General features: G+C 45.5%; 1 protein-coding gene across 2 annotated transcripts in view; it reads left to right on the top strand.

Moving 5' to 3' along the window:
* Positions 1 to 1,035: 1,035 nt before the first annotated feature.
* Positions 1,036 to 14,750, top strand: part of trim9 (tripartite motif containing 9) — a 37,853-nt gene continuing 24,138 nt past the window's right edge. For both annotated transcript variants that reach the window (XM_063908025.1, XM_063908024.1), the window contains exons 1-2: positions 1,036 to 1,916; positions 13,959 to 14,054. In XM_063908025.1, the coding sequence (XP_063764095.1) occupies positions 1,044 to 1,916; positions 13,959 to 14,054 (969 nt within the window). In that variant the 5' untranslated portion in view covers positions 1,036 to 1,043. The remainder of the gene's footprint in view (positions 1,917 to 13,958; positions 14,055 to 14,750) is intronic.

The raw sequence follows: 14,750 nt of genomic DNA, 5'->3' as shown, positions 1-14,750 counted from the left end.
GAGCCGCCTGCGATTTCAGAAAGTGGCCAATTTTTCTGAATTATATTTGTTTGTGTCGGTGCCAACGCTCTGCTGCTGCCAGCACACACACTCCGGTACAGGGTTATTTATACCTTCCTGTTTTTAACATCCCAGAATGCTCCTGAAGCCTGAGAGCTGGGGCTTTGTATGTGACCTTATGTGGACTAACGAGGAGGATGGAAATATAAAAGTAGCTGCAGATTATTGAAGCAACCTGTTCAGGAAACACAGTTAAATTAAAGGCAAAGGAACAAGCTTTAAGGTCTGCCAAACCTTACATCTGTACGTTCCTGGAACACTAATTGGTTAATTGGCAGAACATCAGAATCCTGTAAATATAGAAGAATTTCATTTAGTTTTTCAAAATAAAAGTCCTGCATTCAAACTCTTACTTGTATACTTTTTACTCGTAAAAGTAAAAGTTTAAAAATGTGTTAAATTCACAAAAAGTAAAAGTCCTAATTTCCTGAAAATCACATTATAATTTATGATATTATTTTAAATGGTATCTTATAAAATGTTGTTATACTATATTATTTTATGTTATATTATATTATATAAATAGGTTCAAAATACAAATATCCACCAGGATATCTGCAGAATTTGGCCCCTTTAAACATCATTACATATTTGCAGACAAGGCTTCAGTACTTTAGCTTGAATTAAATAAATACACATAGTTTTAATTTCTTTGTTTGTATTTGTTAAGCTTGAGAGGGCATCCTTAAAACAGTGTTTTATCTTTATATAGGAGATGCATGATTTGATTAATGATGCATTTACAGCAAAGTCTAGTCCGTATAATCCTCCAAACAATCAGTCAGTGTCCACAGACTCTGCTGACTGACAGCTCATCCAACCAATGGCTGCTCAGGATCGCCTCATCAACCAATGGGAGAGCACCGTGACCTGCTACTCGCTTCCTATTGGTGCAGATCTGCAGAGTCCCCTCTCTGCTCCAGGTCTCTCGCGCAGATCGGGCAGCAGATGATCAGTCCGGATCTTCAGCGCCGACAGGAGTCATGGACGAGATGGAGGAAGAGCTGAAGTGCCCGGTGTGCGGCTCCTTCTTCCGCGAGCCCATCATCCTGCCATGCTCCCACAACATCTGCTCTGCCTGCGCGAGGAACATCCTGGTGCAGACCCCCGACTCGGAGGACTCCCCGCAGAGCAGGTCCGGGGGGGACTATGACTACCTGGACCTGGACAAGATGAGCCTGTACAGCGAGGCGGACAGCGGGTACGGATCCTACGGGGGCTTCGTGAGCGCGCCCACCACCCCGTGCCTGAAGTCCCCCAACGGGGTGCGTGTTTTCCCTCAGCCTCCTCCCCCCCAGAGCCTCCTGCAGCCCGGACCCTTAACCCCGAATCTCCTGCAGCCCGGACCCTTATCCCCGAACCTCCTGCAGCCCGGGTCCTTACCCCCCATCCCCCGCAACTCCTGCATCACATGCCCGCAGTGCCACCGCAGCCTGATCCTGGACGAGCGGGGGCTGCGCGGCTTCGCCAGGAACCGGGTCCTGGAGGGGGTGGTGGACCGGTACCAGCAGAGCAAGGCGGCCGCGCTCCGGTGCCAGCTGTGCGAGAAGAGCCCCCCCCACGAGGCCACGGTTATGTGCGAGCAGTGCGACGTCTTCTACTGCGACCCGTGCCGCGTACGCTGCCACCCCCCGCGCGGCCCGCTCGCCAAACACCGCCTGGTTCCGCCTGCGCAGGGCCGGATCAGCCGCCGCACGAGCCCCCGCAAAACCTCCACCTGCACGGAGCACGAGCTGGAGAACCTGAGCATGTACTGCGTGCAGTGCAAGATGCCCGTGTGCTACCAGTGTCTCGAGGAGGGCAGGCACGGGACGCACGAAGTCAAAGCTCTGGGAGCCATGTGGAAACTGCACAAGGTAAAATAACATGTTTGTTTCTGCGTCCTTTGTGTGTGTGTGTGTGTGCCTGCTCGGAGCAACAGGTGCTCCCTGTCAGTTCCTCTCCCCTCCTCTGAGCGGTTTCTGTCCCAGTGGGTTATACTGCTCAGGTAGAGGGGATGTATGGCGGGTTGTTGAAATGCTCACAGATCCAAAACTCTGCTGCCTTTCAGACTTCAGAGCATCAACAGGAAACTGACCCTCGTCAAATATCACTTTGTATGCTACTGTGTACTTATACTCTACATTTATTTAACCCCTTTAGTTGCTAGGCAGATCTGGATTATTGATGGTAAATATAATCTCCCTTAAATCAGACTGTAGTTCACCTGCAGTAAATCCAGCAGCTACCCTGCAGTATACAAAGCCATTCAAACTAGCTGCACCTTTACCAGCTCTGAGAACACTTTAATGATCAATCATTATAAAACATATCAGAGATATTATTCTGAAATGGACCAATCAGACAATGAGTACTTTTACTGTCGCTACTTTAAGTACATTTAGAGGAGAGTACTTTCTACTTTCACTGGAGGAACATTTAGAATACTTTCACTGTGACAGAGTATTCCTACACTCTGGTACTTCTACTTTACTCAAGTACAAGACCTGAGTACTTCTACTTTACTCAAGTACAAGATCTGAGTACTTCTACTTTACTCAAGAACAAGACCTGAGTACTTCTACTTTACTCAAGTACAAGACCTGAGTACTTCTACTTTTACTCAAGTACAAGATCTGAGTACTTCAACTTTACTCAAGAACAAGACCTGAGTACTTCTACTGTTACTCAAGTACAAGATCTGAGTACTTCTACTTTACTCAAGAACAAGACCTGAGTACTTCTACTTTACTCAAGTACAAGATCTGAGTACTTCTACTTTACTCAAGTACAAGACCTGAGTACTTCTACTTTACTCAAGTACAAGATCTGAGTACTTCTACTTTACTCAAGTACAAGGTCTGAGTACTTCTACTTTACTCAAGTACAAGGTCTGAGTACTTCTACTTTTACTCAAGTACAAGATCTGAGTACTTCTACTTTACTCAAGTACAAGACCTGAGTACTTCTACTTTACTCAAGTACAAGACCTGAGTACTTCTACTTTTACTCAAGTACAAGACCTGAGTACTTCTACTTTACTCAAGTACAAGACCTGAGTACTTCTACTTTTACTCAAGTACAAGACCTGAGTACTTCTACTTTACTCAAGTACAAGATCTGAGTACTTCTAATAGTACTTCTGAAAGAGCAGCCAGTAAACACAGTAGTAAATAGGTAACAGTGTACACTAAGGAGCGGACAGTAATACACATATTAAGCATTTTACATTACAGTTGTGTTGCAGTGTGTACCTTGTGTGTACTTTGTGTGTACTGTGTGTGTACTGTGTGTACTGTGTGTACTGTAATAATAATTTGATCTATAATACCCTTTTCATCAAAGATCTCAAAGTGCTTTCAGGTTAAAAACTAAAAAAAGGAACAAAAAATGGAAGGAAATAAAAACAAGATGATCCGTTTTTTTCTTAAAGAATCAAAAAGGATTTAAAAACATCGAAGGGGAACCAAAAGCTTTGCTAAAAAGAAATGTCTTAAGACCTTTTTTAAAACAGTCAGCGGACTGTGGTGCCCTCAGGGCGTCAGGGAGGGCATTCCACAGACGTGGGGCAGCAGCACAGAAGCTCCTATCCCCCGTGGTCCTGAGTCTGGTTCTGGGTACGTGGAGGAGTGAGTGGAGCGGAGGGAGCGTGTTGTGTTTTGTGGTTTGAGAAGTCCTTTGAGGTAGGGGGGGCATGTCCATGGATACATTGGTGTGTGAGGAGGGAAGCCTTGTACTCAATCCTGGTGGAGACGGGAAGCCGGTGGAGTGAGAGGAGAATGGGGGTAATGTGCTCATGTTTCCGCACTCACATCAGGATCCTATAAGACAGTCAATTTAGCTCCTTTTGTCTCCGGAGCCACACAGCAGATTCCTGCACTCTATAAATATAATCCCCCTGCCACACACACACACACACACACACACACACACACACACACACACACACACACACACACACACACACACACACACACACACACACACACACACACACACACACAGGGAGGGGGTGTAGTGATGGTGTAGCACCAGTGTTGTGCTCTGACATGCGTTTTTGTACTCTTCAGAAATGTGGATATCTGACAGGTAACGGCAGGTGAGGGTCCAGTATGTCCAGGTAACGGCTTCTATTTAATGTGATGCAGCTTTTAAAACCAGTACAACCACTGGTGCAATGAAACTTGGTCAGAAACAGGACCATATCTGCTCTAATATCATGGTATTGATATAATACTGAACACTCGTCACTCGCAGTCAGACGTGTCTCCTGACAGCCGTCCTGCAGATCAACCCCCTCCTCCTGACCGTCCTGCAGATCAACCCCCCTCACCCCTCTGACAGCCTCTGCAGATCAACCCTTCTCCTGACAGCGTCTGCAGATCAACCCTTCCTCCTGACTGCCGTCCTGCAGATCAACCCCCCGCCTGAAGCCGTCCTGCAGATCAACCCCTTCCTCCTGACAGCCGTCCTGCAGATCAACCCCTCCTCCTGATAGCCGTCCTGCAGATCAACCCCCTCTCCTGACCACTGCTCACCTCCTGATGCCATCCTGCAGATCAATCCCTCTCTACCGCCTGCAATCACCCCTTCCTCCTGACAGCCGTCCTGCAGATCAACCCCCTCCTCCTGACAGCCATCCTGCAGATCAACCCCTCCTCCTCCTGCATCAGCCGTCCTGGCAAGATCAACCCCTCCTCCTGACAGCCCTCCTGCAGATCAACCCCTCCTCCTGACAGCGTCTGCAGATCACCCTCCTCCTACCGTCCTGCAGCAACCCCCCTCCTGACACCGTCCTGCAGATCACCCCCCTCACTGAGGCGAGATCAATCATAAAACTGATGGGGAAAATTCATCATATCTCTCCCATCAGACTCCCATCAGATTGCCATCAGACTCCCATCAGACTCCCACTCCCACCTGAGGAGTGACCCCCACCTGAGGAGTGACCCCCACTCCATCTCTCTCAACCCTTCAGAGTCTGGCTAATTTGGCCGTTTTTCAAGCTACTGTGTAATTTTTTTTTGTCTCACTAAACTCGTTAAGAAACGTTTAGCATGTCAATGTTTGGTGTCTCTTTTTTTGAGGTCATCCTCACCTATACAACCTGATAGATATTGTTTTCATTTTGACATTCTATATTAACATTTTGGACCCAAATCACACAAAAAACGGAAAAACGGATTTTGAAAATAATTTTTGAAAGCTGGAAATCTATCCATGGGATGTCACACACATATACACATTTACTGAACAAATAGCAGGTGCACCCAGAGGCGTTTTCCACTCATTACTAAAGCTCTGTCCGTGGAGTGTGTTCTAGAAGCTGCTCGGTGGCGGAGCAGATCCTGGTGCTGGTTCTGTGCTTGGCGTTAATAATAAGGACAGCACCTGCTCGCCCCTGAGCGGTGGAGCCTGCAGCTTGGCAGCAGATGGCAGCGAGCAGGACAGACATGTTTCAGAGCTCCAGGGTGTTCCTCTCAGCGCTCTGCAGGGAGGCAATGTTTCCACGTCCTGCAGACCAGCTGGAGACGCTCACGTGTCACTTACTGTACATGCATGGATTCTTCCTTAGTGCCTGTAATATATATGGGTCTTACTTTTGGACATGCAGGCTGCCGTCCCTGTCTCTAACGAGGTGTGTTAGGGTTGAATTAGAGAAATGCTTTTGTGCAAATGAAGTGTTTTTATTGCAGTAAGACAAATAGAAATTGAAATCCAATGCACCTTCCTCTCTCCTCTGAGGGAAGGAGATCTCAAAGAGGAGAGGACCTGCTCTCTAAAATCCATCCTGCTTTCCTTACTATATAAAAGGTTGGATATAAAGTGCAAGATTAAATAGATTTAGTGTTTAGTTTTGGACATGCAGGCTGCCGTCGAACTGGAAAGGCTGAAACTGACTCTGCACCGTTATCTTCTACATGAAGCTTCAACTAACTATGTTGTACCCTGGCTCGTGCTTCACCCTTCCACCAAGTTTTATGAAGATCAGGCGTGTAGCTTTTTTATAATCTGCTGCAAACCAGACAAAACATCACTGATTTGCACGGGTTTAATGACCAGCAGCTTCCTCTCTGACTCCAGAGCCACGCTCCTGAACACATGGTAACATCTCGCTTTCCCTCACATCTGCTTGTTAGATCTTCCCTGTCTGATATTCCTGCAGGAGGAAGCGCAGACACCTGTTCCTCCGACAGAAACTCCTGAATCCCTCGCTCTCCTTCGTATCATTCAATAAGATCTGGGATTTCTCCCTCGAGGTTTTTTTTTATCTGCGCCATCAGGGAAGTGTTGTCGGTACAAGCTGTGCTCTCACTCGATCTGTGTGTGTGGAGCTGAAGCACCTGCAGCCATGGCAACTGAATCCCTGTGTGTGTGTGTGTGTGTGTGTGTGTGTGTGTGTGTGTGTGTGTGTGTGTGTGTGTGTGTGTGTGTGTGTGTGTGTGTGTGTGTGTGTGTGTGTGTGTGTGTGTGTGTGTGTGTGTGTGTGTGTGTGTGTGTGTGTGTGTGTGTGTGTGTGTGTGTACTCTCTGTTCCTCTCACTGTACAGGAAATTCGACTTGCAGGGGGGCGTAATTAGCAGCGATTGAAGAAAGATCTATAAAAAGGTGTTGGAATAAAATAATGCTTTTGTGAAACTGAAGCGTTTTTATTGCAGTAAGACAAATAGAAACTGAAATCAAATGCACCTTCCTCTCTCCTCTGAGGGAAGGAGTAAACATGTCTCAAAGAGGAGAGGACCTGCTCATTAAAATCCATCCTGCTTTCCTTACTATATAAAAGGTTGGACCGTGATCTCGTTGACAACCTCAACAACGTCTCCCTTAGTTTTGTGTTGTCTCTCTAAAACTCATCCTGTCCTTTCTTTTAAAGTGCAAGATCAAATATATTTAGTTTTTAGTTTTGGACATGCAGGCTGCCGTCCAACTGGAAAGGCAGAAACTGACTCTGCACCGTTATCTTCTACATGAAGCTTCATTCTGAGCCGTGTTTATGATCAATTTCACGCCTTAAAGTAGAATTCAAAGCCTGTGTCAGAGGGTCCTCATGAGTCTGCGTTAATCTCAGTAAATCTCATTAAAAAGAGGAACTGTTGAGTCCAAACTCCAAACTCTGCTCTCCATCTCGTCATGGTTTGTGATGAGAGGCCGCTCATGAATCCAGAATGTAATCTGGGTCTGGCTGTGTGTTTAGTTTGTGTTCAGGTATTTTAAATGAAAGATAGACTCTCCTGCTGGTTCAGGGACATTTCCCCACCCTCTGGCGACCACATTAGCTTGAATGCGTGGACGCAGCTTTTGCAGAAAGGCTCTTCTCTAAGCGTGCAGTGAGTTGTGTTTGTGCAGCTCACTCAAACTGACTCGGTGTATTTATAGCAAGTTAAATCAAAGTTATTGTGAAATGCAAACACGTTATTACCTACCCTGTCATATCGTGCAGCCCTAAAGAAGTGAAGGTTTTTGAGGAATCTGCAAGAGGTTTGAAGGAATTTCCCTCCTTTAAAATGTGCGTGTGTGTGTGTGTGTGTGTGTGTGTGTGTGTGTGTGTGTGTGTGTGTGTCCTGCTTTGACGCCTGTCTGCTCAGAGTAATGAGGCTGCTGTTCCACCCAGGTTTCCCAGACCAGGACCAGCATGCACCTGTCCGTTGCAGACATTTAAAGAATTTCATTTAGTCAAACGTGCTCCGGCTGCACCGTGACAATCTGCCCGGCAACTCAATTCTTCCTTGTAGAAATAATCAGCAACAGGAGAGTTTGGAGATGTAGTTCAGCTGCAGATTTGAACAATCGTAGGCCAGCACATAAAAGCATATGATTTGTAGTAGCGTTTTTATTCCCCGTCTAACTTCATTCAAATGGATTTATACTATTTACCACTGCCTCTATCTTTGACGACAATCAACCTCTAATACGTCGTCTTCTGCAGAATAAAGACCTGTGCATTGAAGAGGGATGAGACGGGGGGATGAAGGCGGGACAGATATCTGCAGAGAGGGGGATAAAAGCTCAGTTTGACGGCGCTGATAGTCAGCCTCTGAGAGAGTAAAGGGATGAGCTGTGGAAATGTTGGGAGGAAGGAGCAGGACAATGATCCTGTAGAGAGGCGTTGGGTCACTCCAGAAAACTCTGGCTCAAGGTATTGTATCTCTTCAGGGGAACGCAGACGGCTGAATGTCTTAGATGGCTCCAGGCTCAGAGATAATGTGCCAGCTTCCCTCTGCGGCCCAGCAGAGCGCCATCAGATCTGAGCACAATCATTTACAATGCTGTGTCACAAAGTCGGCCCACATTTAACGAGGACACAGTGGCACAAGGAAGGGAGCTCAACCTGGATCTGAGCAGCAGCTGAGGAGAGGAGGAGGAGGAGGAGGAAGAGGTGTCAGTGTGTTCATAACGAAGATGAGGTCATTAGCTCTGTGTTGAAGTTATCCTCCGTTTCTTCCCGGAGTTTTGGACTGAAAATCTGAGATATTATGAAGCCTTACCGCCACCAACCGGACTGAGTTGTGGTTCTGTTGCTTTGGTCTGGATCTGTGCGCTAACCACGCCCCGTTCATTTAAATAGAAGAAATGGAAATTTAAAGAGCTGTGAAATAACTAACGTGTATTCAAACGCATTCATTTGGCTGAAACGCAGTCCATAGAAACGCCAGGAGGCTTTGTCAACACACGTCATGAGACTGCTTTTGTTTACTTCCTGAACATAGTGACACCGCTACGGAACATTTGCGCTCCTATTGGCTAGATCCAACACATCTCTAAGCGGTTGACCAATCACAAAGCGTGAGGACATCAGCAGGATAGGGCCTTCGTTCCTGCCGCAGCATGACTCTTTAAAACACTTCTTTGCTTGACGGATAAAACTTTATGCAGAAATGTTTAAAAGGTTGGGCTTTATTGAGCATGCTCTCCATCATCCTGCAGAAGTTGTGTGACAGTTTGTGAACCGATGCTTTCCTAAAGTTGGTGAACACGGCTCCTCGTTTACTCCAATCTATCGAGACTCTCACCACGACGGCATGAGAGAAAAACAACGTTGTATCCCAGAATTCAGGGAGGAGTAACCGATTAACGGTGACATGTCCCTGAGAGCTTGTTGTCGAGCATCAGAGGAGATCGTGCAACATGAGGAGGAGAGGAGGACTGTTTGCAGAGAGCTCAGAGGATTTGTTTGGGGTGAGTTTAAGATGATGGGAGCACTAATAATCTCAGTAATTAATCCGAGTGGGAACTCGTGCACGGCATGAATAATTCAGCAGCGGCTCCGGGGCCATTCAGCGCTTCCTCATCGTCCGATGAGTCGGGGGAGATCGACGTCGGTTCAGATTAAATCCTCCAGGAGAGGGCAAGAGGTCAAAGTCAACTGTGTGTGTGTGAGGCTATGTTTGTTAATGGGTAGACTAAGTTTCATGGCTCTTGTGCGCAGGTCTGTGAGTTTGAAATGATGCTCCAGTGGTCGCACACTGAGGGTCTTGTGTTTATTAACTATATGCATTTAAAGTGTTTAAGCCGGTACTGTGCGGCCAAAGGATCTTTGGAATTTGCATAAATAAGACCCTCAAGACGCTCAGTGACTGCGTGGTATCCATTGAAGGTATTTGGGCGCTTCGAACGAGTGGAAGTCCCCTCGTTGTAAGTGGTCGTTATTTTTGATAATCAGCATGCAAACATAAAACAGGACACTTTGGGAAGACTAGACTCTATGACAGTAGAGTCCAAGAGTGCAAAATAACTGTCCATAGCTGCTAGGAGAAGAAGAGGAGGAAGAGGAGGTGAAGCGTCGGCTCTCAGCTCTGACAGCGTTCCTCTGCAGGCTTATTAAAACATACGTACGTTACATTTCCCCGGTAAACATAGATCTGAGTAACCTACTTTCTAAAAGCACCTCTCAGAGAAAGTTCCTGCTCTTTAAAGCTGCGGGCTTTTCTCCTTAGCCTCCTTTAATCCAATATGCAGAAACACAGCGGAGTAGAGCGAGCGTGGGGTCGACCCGCGGGGACAGGAAGCCCTCTGCAGCCTTCAGAGGCTCCAGCATTAAAGCGGGATATCCCCCCTCCTGTTGTTAGGAATGAAGCGCTCCCTTCTCCTCCCTCACCTGAAGAGGTGTCATGTTCAACAGATCCCTGAGGACTGATCTGTGTGCATTATTCATCAGTGAGTTCTGCAGGCATGTTTAATGCAGAGCGAGGCATTAAGAGAGATGGGTGTGTGGGAGTCCTTGTTTGACGGACACCGGGGACAGGACGGCGGGAAATGGGACGACGGGATCTATTCTCGTCAGCGAGGCGGAGACTCCTGCAGACGATCGGGCGCTTCACGTGCTGATCTAGTTTAACAAATATTCAATGTAGTACAGAGACACAATGAGAACACATACAGAAAGCAGAGTAGGGCCTCTCTTACACACAACACAGTGAAATGTACTGTTCAAAGGAGTGCAAGCTTTGGTCGCCTGGTGCTCTTCAAGACATGTGGTCTCTGAAGTGTCTCTCCAAAAAATATATGAAAACAACTGATAAATATCATATATTAGAAATATCCCCAAAAATGTCCAAAGAATGTGTGAACAAATACAATGTACTTTAATATGATTAAAACAGAAAAGCAGCAAATCTGCAGGTTTTAGAGGCCCTTCTGCAGGACCCATCAATCAATTATCAAAGGAGTCGGATATAATTGAGTCTCAGGGTGAGGGTCTCTGCAGAACAGATTCTCTGTAGGATGAAAAGCTGCTCAGAGTTCATCCAAAACTTAAAATCTGACATATTTAGAGTCAGCGGATTGTCCCCGCCTGCAGGGGTTTGTAGTTTGTTTATGCATGAACTGCAGAGCTCCCAGGGACCGAGGAATCTGCCTCTAAAATAACTCTGGGAACGTGATGCTGTGGCGTCCATATGTCCACCTGTCCTGTTGTCTCCAGCCTGCAGGTAGCAGGGAGGAATAAACCCTTGTCTGTCAGGCCTCGCTCTGACCTGGTTTCTGAGGACGGAGCTCTGCAGCCTCTGTGGAAAAATGCCTGCAGACAATCAAGAGCTTTTCATTTGATCTCTCTGCCTGTAAACCCATCAGTGTTTCAGAGAGGGAGCGATGTGTGGTTTAAGAGAGGAGAGGGCAGCTGCACTGACCCCAGGAAAGCGGAGGGATGAGCAGCGTCTTAAGAGAAGAGAGTTTCATTTCAGAGATTCAAACGTCTCCTCTCAGAGAAATGACCTGCAGTCTTTACCTTACAGTCTGTGATCAGAAGGCAATGATGGGAGGGGCATGGTTTCTTTTTTTACCCTCCCATCCCGTTCATTCCTCAGCTTGCTCTTTGTCTGTCGGTGGGATTAGAAAAAAAAGACTTGTCCAACTAACTAACTAACTCCATAGACAACTAAATAATTATATCAACTATACATATGAGAAAATATGAAATACAAAAATAGAAGTATAGCAAATACTCACTTAATCAATAAATGACTAAATAATTACCCAAATCCATAACTAACTAAAAAACTAAAAATATAATAATGAACTAAATCAAAAATAAAAAGATAAAAAGATAACTTGATAAATAAATAAATCAGTTAAAATATGTAAATTAAATAATAAAAATAATTAATAACTAAACAAATAACTAAATAAGTTACAAAATACAAAATAATTATCCAAATAAAATGATAAATGAACAGCATGTGAGAGCGCATGCAGTTCCTGCCTCCTCTCCTGAGAGCAGTAGCAGTTCCTCTCCGCCTTTGCTCAGCTGTTAGCAGCTATAGTTATCTCTCTGCAGAGGAACCATGTTAGCAGCTGTCATCCTTTCCCAAACGCCAGGGTCAAAGGTCAGCTGTACCCCCTCACCCTGACCTGCTGACCTCAGAACTGTTTCCACTGGATCAGCTTTTATACAGCTTTTATTGCTCTCATCCGGAGAGGATTCCTCGTCTTCCTTCCGCTGCAGAACTCCAGCTCTGCTTGTTTTACAACACGAGATCCTTAGATGTGTTTGGTTCTTTCCAGTCCTCTCCAGGCAGTTTGGATGCCTCACAGTAGAGAACAGCTGATTGAGGACCTGTGTTGCTGTTCGGGTCATTAATATTTCAGGTTTGTGGAAGTGGAGTTCTCACGGACTTCCCGCTCTTTTCCTCCCAGAAGACAAACGCTCCCTAAAGTGACGGTTTGTCCAGTGGAGCGGAGGAGTTTCCCACGGACACGTCCTCTCGCTCCGTCACCTCCGAGTTCAAACACACACACACACACACACACACACACACACACACACACACACACACACACACACACACACATCACTCTGAACAAACAGCAGAGTGTGTTTCCTGTCTCGTGCACGGAGTTCTGCTCATGCACGTCGGACTGTAATCCAATAATAAATCCATGCAGCAGATGTATGGTGTGTAAATCATCTGAGTGTTAGATGCCACTCTGTGTGAGAGACGCTTCATTGTGTCTCGGGGTGAGGTTCTCAGGGTGAGGGTCTCTGGGTAAGGGTCTCGGGGTGAGGGTCTCGGGGTGAGGGTCTCTGGGTTAGGGTCTCTGGGTTAGGGTCTCTGGGTGAGGGTCTCTGGGTGTGGGTCTCTGCAGGATAAAAAGCTGCTTTGTGTTTAAACTGACCGCTCTGAGTTCATTCAAAACTTCAAAACGGACAAATTTAGAGTCAGCTGATGTCTCCCAGCAACGGTTCGGTGTAATAGTTTTCTGGATAATGTCAGGAAAATATGGCAAAAAAAATCTGGAAAATGTCCAGAAAAATATCAAAAAATATCCAAAGGATACGTGTAAAAATTAAATTGACTTCAATATGATTGAAATCAGCAGATTTTAGAGGAATTGGTGCAGGGTCTATTAACCAGATAATAAAGTAGTTGGGATATAATTGCGTCTCAGGGTGAGGGTCTCTGCAGGCTGTGACCGCTCTCATCCACAACATAAACCTGATGTGTTTGGAGTCTGTGGTTATAGTATTTATACACATGTTTTTATATATATTGTATATTTTTACTGTTAATACATCGGGACTGAGAAACAGCATTGAGATCTTTCTGTACACACAAATTGAAAGTTGACTTTGACTTTTGTCAGCAGATTTTCCCAGCATGCAGTTGTTTGTAGTTTGTTTGTATAGGCATGAACTGCAGAGGTCACACTGACTGAGGAATCTGCCTCTAAAATAACTCTGCTGGGAACGTGATGCCGCCTCCATGTGTCTTTCCTGTCGGTCTCAGAGGTCTCGTGAAATCTGCATTTCTTACACTTGTCCGATTTAAAACCAAATGTCCAAATTCGAGTAACGCATATAAACCTCTGCAGATCCATTCATTGATTTGTATTTGGTTAGATATGTTGATGACAAACATAGGATTACATTTTACCAGATGATTAGTTTTGTAATATGTGAAACATCACACGTAAAATTCTCAACCCAAAAAAAAGAGAATTATTTCATCTGAAAATAAAATAATCTGAAAATGTATGAATTACATTCTGAGATTAAACTGAGTTCTGACCTTTCTCAGAACTCATCTGTAGTTTCCTGCACAGGGTCAGCTGCTGATGTGTCTTTATGAATAATATTTAGTTGATTTTAAATCAGATTAAAAATGTGCTTTTTGGATGAGAAATGAAAGCAGAACTTACAGATGTGTTAAAACATGACATGTGATCATTATAATCATCTGGTTGAACTCTGACACATATCTGATTCCAAAATGTTTGCTTTGATTCCTGCAGAGGGTCCTCTGTCCTCTATCAGTCCTGGTTCTGTCCTCCTGACGCCCTTCCTCTTTGTGATGCAGCATGTAGTATCTATGGAGTTTAATGTGTTTGCAGCACACACACACACACACACACACACACACACACACACACACACACAAATATCTGCAGGTATCTCTAACCCCCCCCCCCCCTCTGTCTCTACAGGGTCAGCTGTCTCAGGCTCTCACCGGACTCACAGACCGAGCCACCGAGGCCAAAGAGTTCCTGGTTCAGCTGAGGAACATGGTGCAGCACATCCAGGTACTACACACACACACACACACACACACACACGCACACACACTCGTTATCAAATCAAACTGTTGCGTCACCATGGTAACAGCAGAGTGTGTGTGTGCAGCAGGACATTGATTTTGCATTGAGGGGAATCACATGAGCAGCGCTTAGTGGGAGCACACCTCATCGACCAGGAATAGATCTACAACCTGCTGCTGCCGAGGGATTACAGGCGATTAGAGGGGGGGTCAGACGCTGCGTGCAATGGAGAGCTGCAGGAGGTCGTAGTGGTCCCTGAAGGCAGCGTCTCTCTGCTCCTAAAACACATATTTCAATTTCTGAAAAGAAAATATTTTGGGGAAATTATTTTCAGAACTAAAAATTCAGATTGTTTTTATAAAACAGTTTTTCTGTTTCTGACTTCTGTCAGAATCCTCATGTTATTCTGTAGGTTTCTGCAGGTTCCACTTCTTCATAGTTGAGTGTAATTTCTTCTGGTTCTGAGCTCCATCCTGTCGGGTTGACTACGTGCATTCACTAAATACAGTCCACGTTCAGGACTCCACTGTCATTCAAAAACCAGACATGTTGTGGAGATGACGGGGGTCTGGGGTTTCTTTTGGAGATTTTCACATTTTGTCCAAAATATAAAAATTCATTCATTTTAACTTTTGTTCTTTTTCTGAAAATAATTGAACTATTTTTTTTTTGGGGGAAACA

The sequence above is a fragment of the Eleginops maclovinus genome, chromosome 19 (genome assembly GCF_036324505.1).
Source record: "Eleginops maclovinus isolate JMC-PN-2008 ecotype Puerto Natales chromosome 19, JC_Emac_rtc_rv5, whole genome shotgun sequence".
Taxonomy (NCBI): domain Eukaryota; kingdom Metazoa; phylum Chordata; class Actinopteri; order Perciformes; family Eleginopidae; genus Eleginops; species Eleginops maclovinus.
The sequence above is the reverse complement of the archived record's forward strand: the minus strand, read 5'-3'. Positions and strand labels throughout refer to the sequence as shown.